This window comes from Anabrus simplex, chromosome 2, assembly GCF_040414725.1.
Source record: "Anabrus simplex isolate iqAnaSimp1 chromosome 2, ASM4041472v1, whole genome shotgun sequence".
Classification (NCBI taxonomy): domain Eukaryota; kingdom Metazoa; phylum Arthropoda; class Insecta; order Orthoptera; family Tettigoniidae; genus Anabrus; species Anabrus simplex.
The window spans coordinates 244934436-244942304 of record NC_090266.1 but is presented as its reverse complement, the minus strand read 5'-3'; the positions used below and the strand labels follow the sequence as shown (position 1 = coordinate 244942304).

The window sequence follows — 7869 nt, the reverse complement described above, 5'->3', positions numbered from 1 at the left end:
TGTATGGTAGTTAATTGTGATTATTACTTGTTCTTTATTATTATTTATTTTAATTATTAATTGTAGTACGTTAGCAGGAGGCACTTATTTGTATATATGTGGACATGTGCGGTTTTCTCACTATTTATATATAGTAAATGGGTAATGGAGAGGAAGGCATACTCGTAAGAGAATGGGGTAGGTCGGGCCTACCCCAAAGAACGATGTAGATATATGTGGGATGAGGAGTGAGAGAGGCGGGGAACAGGACGAGAGTGGTTTCAGCCCCACGCGGCCGGTCGCAAATGGAACGGTGAGAAATCTGCACTGTCATCTGGTAGGGGTAGCTGGGGTCCTCTTTTGGGCCCCACAGGTAGCGCCGGTCGTGCCATCACTGGGAGGGTGGGTGGCCTTTTTCTCACCAATGGTGATGGCACGGCCGGACAGTAGTAGTAGATAGCTAGCTTGTCCTTTCTCATATTATTATTAATATGATTATCTTTTATTTTTCATATATTTTGTTTCTTAATTTTAAATGGAGACGATGGACGTGGAATGTAGGGACGGAGGATGACTGCCGTAGTGACCCTCGCTTGGGAGTGTCACATTTCCGGAGTATCTGATGGACCTCATGGCATGCCCAAGGAGTCTCGTGTTTCTTTTATTTTGTTTATTGTTGTTTGTGCATGGAAAGGGGCATTTTGTACATGTATCGCGGCTAATCGCCTGTTATGTTCAATAAATACTATACTGTACTATACTAGACTCAGGCTACCAATTTCCGTTACAGGTAAATGTTTCATATTTAGTGCACCATAATAAAAATGTTATTGTTTTTATGTCCCACTAACTACTTTTTGACGGTTTCTGGAGACGCTGAGGTGCCGACATTTAGTCCCGCATGAGTTCTTTTAAGTGGTAGTAAATCTACTGACACGAGGCTGAAGTATTTGAGCACCTTCAAATACTACCGGACTAAGTCAGGATCGAACCTGCCAAGTTGCGGTCAGAAGACCAGTGCTTCAACCGTCTGAGGCACTCAGCTTGGCAGAGTACCATCCGACAGTTCACATTGCCGAAGTAATAACCAACTTTCTCAGTGAATGCAATATCAAAATATGAAATTTTCAGTTAAAACATGTTATGTAAATTAAAATCCGGTTTTCTTATCCGGTCTAATTCGTTAGTTGTAAGTCGCCGTGATGGATCACACAGCCGTGTCCTTGTGTTTTTTAAAAAAGCAAAATAATGGAAACTCGTCTTGATAGAAAATAACGAATCTAGTACGGTATTTCCCAATGTGAAAAATTCTGAACAAAAATATATCCGTTCATTTATATCATTCACATCTTATTTAAATTGATACAGTGTAACAGCTAACCCTAAAACTAGTGACTGGACGCAGCGTTTTACAACGAAGTCCAAAACTAACTAAAGAACAGAAGAAGAAAATGTAATAGCAAATGCTTTGTTTGACGTGAGACACCTTGGTGTGTGGTAAATTCTCTTTTAAACTCTCTGATATCGTTTTGTCTTCATTTCTTCACGTATCTCGTATTTACTCCTTGACCTTCACCATGGCAACCAGATATGTTGTGTTTGACTTCTTAGCAGCTACGTTTTTGTTGAACGAATTTCGCATTATTTTTTTCACGGAGATATTTCCCGTCTCTTAAATAGTGAATGGCTATTATTGCCGTTCACAAAATTCATTCGCAGGCAATATCAGCTCAGGAATATTCTATAATGGCGGATTCATTGTGGGAAGATAAACATGTCCTAATTGACATTCCGCTTGTGTGAGTATTAAATTCTCTTCAGTAGGGTCTACCACGGAAAACAGATGTCTATTCCAAAATTATGATTTATATCATATTTAACTTACATGGGTAGTTTTGTATGTTGTGGAAAAAAACTCATGAAGGTTAACGCCGCCAGACACGGATTAGTGGGATTATTGGGTACGGTACAGTAGTGTGAAAATAAAAGTGGGGTGTAATGATGGGTATATTCTTCGCATTTTACTTAGATGATTTCAACTTAGCTGTGAATGGAGTGCTGGGATGTGCATCGTGTAGATTTCACGTTTAATCGATTGGCATTTCTTGAAGTTATAAAATTGTAGTTGATTATAAATTATGTAAATTAATTATTACATGACCAACTATGTAAAGTTTTAACTTTACTCACCAAGACTGACAGCCTGCTGGTTGAATTCTTCATTGAAAAAATTGGAGTGTTGGGATGAATAGCTGAGCCCAACTTGACAGTTTTGATCCTGGCTCAGTCCATTGGTTTTCAAAGGTATCAATTTTCATCAGTCACTACTGATCTGCATTTAGGGCAGTTGCCCAAGTGGCAGATTCCCTATCTGTTGTTTTCCTAGCCTTTTCTTAAATGATTGCAAAGAAATAGGCAATTATTGAACATCTCCCGTGGTAGGTTATCCCGATCCCTAACTCCCCTTCCTGTAAACGAATATATACGCCAATTTGTCCTCTTGAATTCCAACTTTATCTTCATACTGTGATCTTTCCTACTTTTAAAGACACCACTCAAACGTATTCGTCTACTGATGTCCTCCCATGCCATCTCTCCACTGACAGCTCAGAACATACCACTTAGAAGAGCAGATTTTCTCCTTTCTCCCAAGTCTTCTCAGTCCAAACTTTGCAACATTTTTGTAACGCTACTCTTTGGTCGGAAATCGCTCAGAACAAATTGAGCTGCTTTTCTTTGGATTTTTTCCAGTTCTTGAATCAAGTAATCCTGGTGAGGGTCGCATACACTGGAACCATACTCTTGTTGGGGTCTTACCAGAGACTTATATGCCCTCTCCTTTACATCCTTACTACGACCCCAAAATACCCTCATAACCATGTGCAGAGATCTGTACCCTTTATTTACAATCATATTTATGTGATTACCCCAATTAAGGTTATTCCTTATATTAACACCTAGGTATTTACAATGATCCCCAAAGGGAACTTTCACCCCATCAATGCAGTTATTAAAACTGAGAGGACTTTTCCTGTTTGTGAAACTCACAACCTGACTTTAACCCCATTTATCATAATATCAGATACGTCAGCCTCGTGACGATAAATTTACTGGCATGAAAAAAAAACTCCTGCTGGACAAAATTCCAGCATCTCGACATCTCTGAAAACCATAAGTGTAGTTTCTAGGACATAAGTTAAAACCAATAATGTTGTTATTAGAAATTGGAATGGTGTGTTTCATTTAAACATCTTTGTAGCTATCATACATTAAACTTAGCCTAAAATAAGTATTACTTTTCTCTACCATCCAAGTTAACTTGCACAAGCCTTTTTATGTCTGTTGCGGTTATTCAGACTTTTGTGATTTTTCCTTCATTATTATTACAATCATATTTTTCTTATTGAATAGCATTTTTTGTTACATGGCAAGTTACTGTACCTTTGGTTTTTGAATAATAATAAAATTATAATCCTGAATCCACCCACTTATCATGCCATTACAGGAAGTATGTAGTGAAATCTAAGCTATGAAGTAATTGAATATATCAAGAAAATAACTTTTCATTATGCACAACACACTAAATTCCATTTGATAGCTGACTGCACTTCTCATGTGCACCTTGATTCTGTTTTTTTTTTTATTTATTTATTTATTTTTATTTTTTTTCTTTCCACGAACCTGCTACGCAGGCGTAGCAGGGGGAGAGGTGATACTCCCACGTGGCGCGTCCCAGGTGGCGGATAGGGGGGTCCTAACCGGCTTACCGGCGGACTTGAGGGAAATAAAATACCTCTCATGGACCAAACACACACCCCCTGTGGGCGGGGGAGGCTGACGAATAATACACCCACGGTATCCCCTGCCTGTCTTGAGAGGCGACTAAAAGGGGTGACCAAGGGATGATTGGATTAGAACCATGAAACTACTTTTGATTAGTACCATCACGCGCGAAACACCATCGGTCGATTTTACTTGCGAGTAGTACCACTCTGTTAGGTACTCCATATTTTTGTGATTCGTAGCACTCGAGTGGGGTTCAGTGTGGATTTCCCGTACCCGTGAGTCGTGCCCGTGTGTGCAACACCACAGGTCTGGGCGTTGCCTGTGAGTTGTACCCGTGTGAGCGACACCACGCGTCTGGGCGTAGCCTGTGAGTTGTACCACTATACGAGCGACACCGTAGGTCTGTGTTGCCAGTGATTAGTACCCACTATGTGAGGAACACCACGGGAATGCCGGCGCCCGTGATTAGTACACCTAGGTGAGGAACCTCATCGGTTTGCGTTGGCTATGAGTGGCGCCATTTTGTGAGAAACACCATAGGTCTGCGTTACCTTTACGATGTACAATACTTGTGAGTAGTACCTTAATGTTTGGAACACCGTGAGTTTACACTACCTTTGATTAGTACCGCAGCTTGAGAAATACCATGGTTCTACTTTACTCGCGACATATACCATTCTGAGGGGCCTTAGACATGGATTTTGGACCCCTTTAGACATCAAGCTTCCTCGATTCAGGATTGTGCTTCATGAGAGGGCCCTTGGTCAGTAATGAATTATCTATGATCTTTTTTGAGTTGGATCCACTCCTTTTTTGTTTGCTCATTTTTTGTTGGTTTTTTTGTTTTTGGTTCATGTCCATCCATTCCTTCTTCATGACGATTTTTTTAATTTTGGTCAGTGGATGATTTTGATTTTTTTGTTGTCATTTCATTTCATACCATTAGGGGCCGATGACCTCGATGTTAGGCCCCTTTAAACAACAAGCATCATCATCATCATCATCATTATTTTTCTTTGGTTCAAATATCTGCATGAGGGTTGGATAATCTGTTTTGCGATCATATATCCTATATCACTTTGATAGAGGCATAACTTCAATTTTTATATTTCTGGGGCCGATGGCCTAGATGTTAGGTCCCTTTAAACAACAAGCATGATCATCACTTCATTTCGTAATTTTCTCATCCTTACCTTTCTTCTCTCAAGTTTTATCTGATCGCCAGGCAGGCATCAATTTTTGGTAATGAGACAAAGTCCCTCATAGTGCATTGGCACTGCCGGTGGCTCCAAGTAGCTTACGCAGTGGCCTCCACGGTATGCACTAGCCATGTGTTTTGGTAGGTGTGCTATTTACCAACTGATGAGCCCAACTTTGCACACTGGGACGAAATACTGGCAACCAGGAATGAGTTAGCTGGAAAATTTATAATGTCTAATAACAGACCAATTATACTGGTATTACAAGTTTTATCATGTGGATTCTGCCTTTATTACTAGGTCATCAGTAAACCAGGCTGCTTGTAAGATTTCATCTTATTATAATTCTATCATCAGTGTTTCAGGACTTACGAACAATATTAGATAAGAATGTTATTTGCTGTTTGAACCACACAGTTTCTCAGAAACTCCCTGAAGGTTTACAAGCAATAGTGTCAAGCTAAAAAACTCTTTCCAGTGGGTCATTAATATGGAGAGCCCGAACTTGGGGTTATGAGTGAAGAACTCAGCATCATCTGCAGCGGAGAAGGTGGACTTCAGAACAGCTGTAATGGCAAAAGAGGCAACCCTGTCATCAGGATATTTCATAGTAGAATCTGGACTCCAGTGGAGCAGCTATTGTTGGCATCTGTTCTCCAGATAAGGAGTAGCTTTTAATTGCAAATTCATGCTTGCTGATTAATTTCTATCGCAAACTATGAGTTATGTCAACGTCTGTTTTGCCGATCAGTGCCAGGGCATCCCCTGGAAGCTTCGCACGTCAGTCTCACTCGACCATTGTGACAAATGTACGAGGACTATTGGTTCATAGATGGAAGCAATTAAAGAAGCAAGCCCAATTCAACAATGTATCTTGCGCATTACTACACTCAAAATCTACAACATTTAAGGACAATTATTTTTATCATTCGCCGGACTGAGTGACTCAGACAGTTGAGGCACTGGCCTTCTAAGCCCAACTTGGCAGGTTCGCTCCTGGCTCAGTCCAATGGTATTTGAAAGTGCTCAAATACGTCAGTGTCGTGTCGGTAGATTTACTGGCACATGAAAGAACTCCTGCGGGATTAAATTCTGTCACATCGTCATCTCCGAAAATCATAAAAGTAGTGAGTGGGATGTAAAGCAAATAACATTATTAATACTATTATTATTTCATTCTGTCCTCATCAGTCGAAGCAGAAGGAGAAATCAGCATGGTGTAAAAGAGTGCAAAGTTCTTGTTATGAAATCCAAATAGATGTTGGTGGTATTAACAGGGAGAGATAGGGGGAAGATTGGATGTTGAAGATGGGAAGTGTTTGTAGATCGTAATTGAACAGCTAGGGATTCATTATAGACAATAGACTTATCGTGAATAAGTAACCTATATAAACAGTTTTGTCTTAAGTGCTATGTCAGAGGTCTGAAGCCATAAGCTAGTGATAAGGAATAAATAAGCGCCGGTTAGAGAAGCCTGTTGCACTCGTCAGTAAAGAATTTTTATTGTTAGAAGAATACAATTAAATTTACATTAAAATTGCTGCCATATATAGTAGTACCTTTAATCATAAACTGCAATAATTTCAATAATCACAAAACTCATATTAAATATTAAAGCCTTGTCCATATACAGTGTACTGTTTACAGTTTTGTTCCTCATTCCTTTTTGAATCATTCCTATCAAGAGTAGGGACTTCACTGTCAATATACATTTTGTTTTTTATCATCCTGTAAACATATTCAGTCGTAAATTATTCAAGCTTATTTGTGTTTTCTTAATAGCGTTTAAGTTTTCTTCTGTTTTTGAGGATTGTTAAGTGGATGCATCTTCCTTGCATTCCTTTAACTCTCACTTTATCAAGAAAGGGAAAGTTTTTTGACAAAAATGCAAGAAATTAGATTCTTATGCTGAGAGCTGGTTCCACTCCACACTCAAAGTTTTCCCACAAAGAATTTGCTCCTAATTACTGTATACCCCTTCGGTCCTTCTACAGATTCCTTCTATATGCAGTATTAAAATAGAAATTGTAATACCAGGAATGGTTGGTTATATTGAGATTAAATTCATTGCAAAACTATGAGCCGCTCACTGAAGCAACAATGAATATTCTACTTTTACTGTATTACTATCTGCCCCCTCAGCTGAGTACTAATGTGCCAATCGGTAGTCTGAAGGGACCAGGGTTTGATTCCCGCCCAGTCTTTAGGATTTTAAGTGCGAATGGTTAATTTCAGTGGTTCAGGGACTGTATGTATATACTCTTTCTATACTTCTGTAACTGTCATACTGTACCATATGCATAACACTTTCTCCACTGCAGTTACACGTTGTACCTCACATGGCAGATGCTACCCACCTTCTGCATATGGTCTGCTTAAGAAAGGCTGCAACCAGGCTATAATTGCCATATTAATTTAAAAGGAGAAACTTTTATTTTTTACAGTCTGCTTTATGTCCCATCGACACAGATAGGTCTTATGGTGACGACAGGATAGGACAGGGCTAGAAGTTGGAAGGAAGCGACCGTAGCCTCAGTTAAGATACAGCTCTACCATTCGCCTGGTGTGAAAATGGGGAAACCACAGAAAACCATCTTCATGGCTGCCAACAATGGGGCTCGAACCCATTATCACCCGGATGCAAGCTGATAGCTGCAGGACCCAAACCTCACAGCCACTTGCTCGGTAAGAGAGGAAAATTAAAGGTACTTTTTTTTTTTTACTAAAATCAGTAGAAAGCTGCGACCTCTCTGAATTTAAGTGCTTTTCTGAACACATCATGGTATTGAGTCAGTGAGACCGTGAAATAATCTCAGTGTAATCCTGAGCACTTAAAATGTTTACATGATGCGAACACATGAGTTGTTTATCCATATGCGCTTTAAAAGTCTGTGGACCTATTGTA

At 39.6% G+C, this 7869-nt stretch overlaps 1 protein-coding gene across 2 annotated transcripts in view; it reads left to right on the top strand.

Moving 5' to 3' along the window:
- The first annotated feature begins 1564 nt into the window (after window positions 1-1564).
- The window catches only part of BBS5 (Bardet-Biedl syndrome 5 protein), a 137725-nt gene continuing 131420 nt past the window's right edge, over window positions 1565-7869 (top strand). For both annotated transcript variants that reach the window (XM_067138999.2, XM_067138998.2), the window contains exon 1: window positions 1565-1778. In XM_067138999.2, coding sequence (XP_066995100.2) covers window positions 1663-1778 — 116 coding nt within the window. In that variant the 5' untranslated portion in view covers window positions 1565-1662. The remainder of the gene's footprint in view (window positions 1779-7869) is intronic.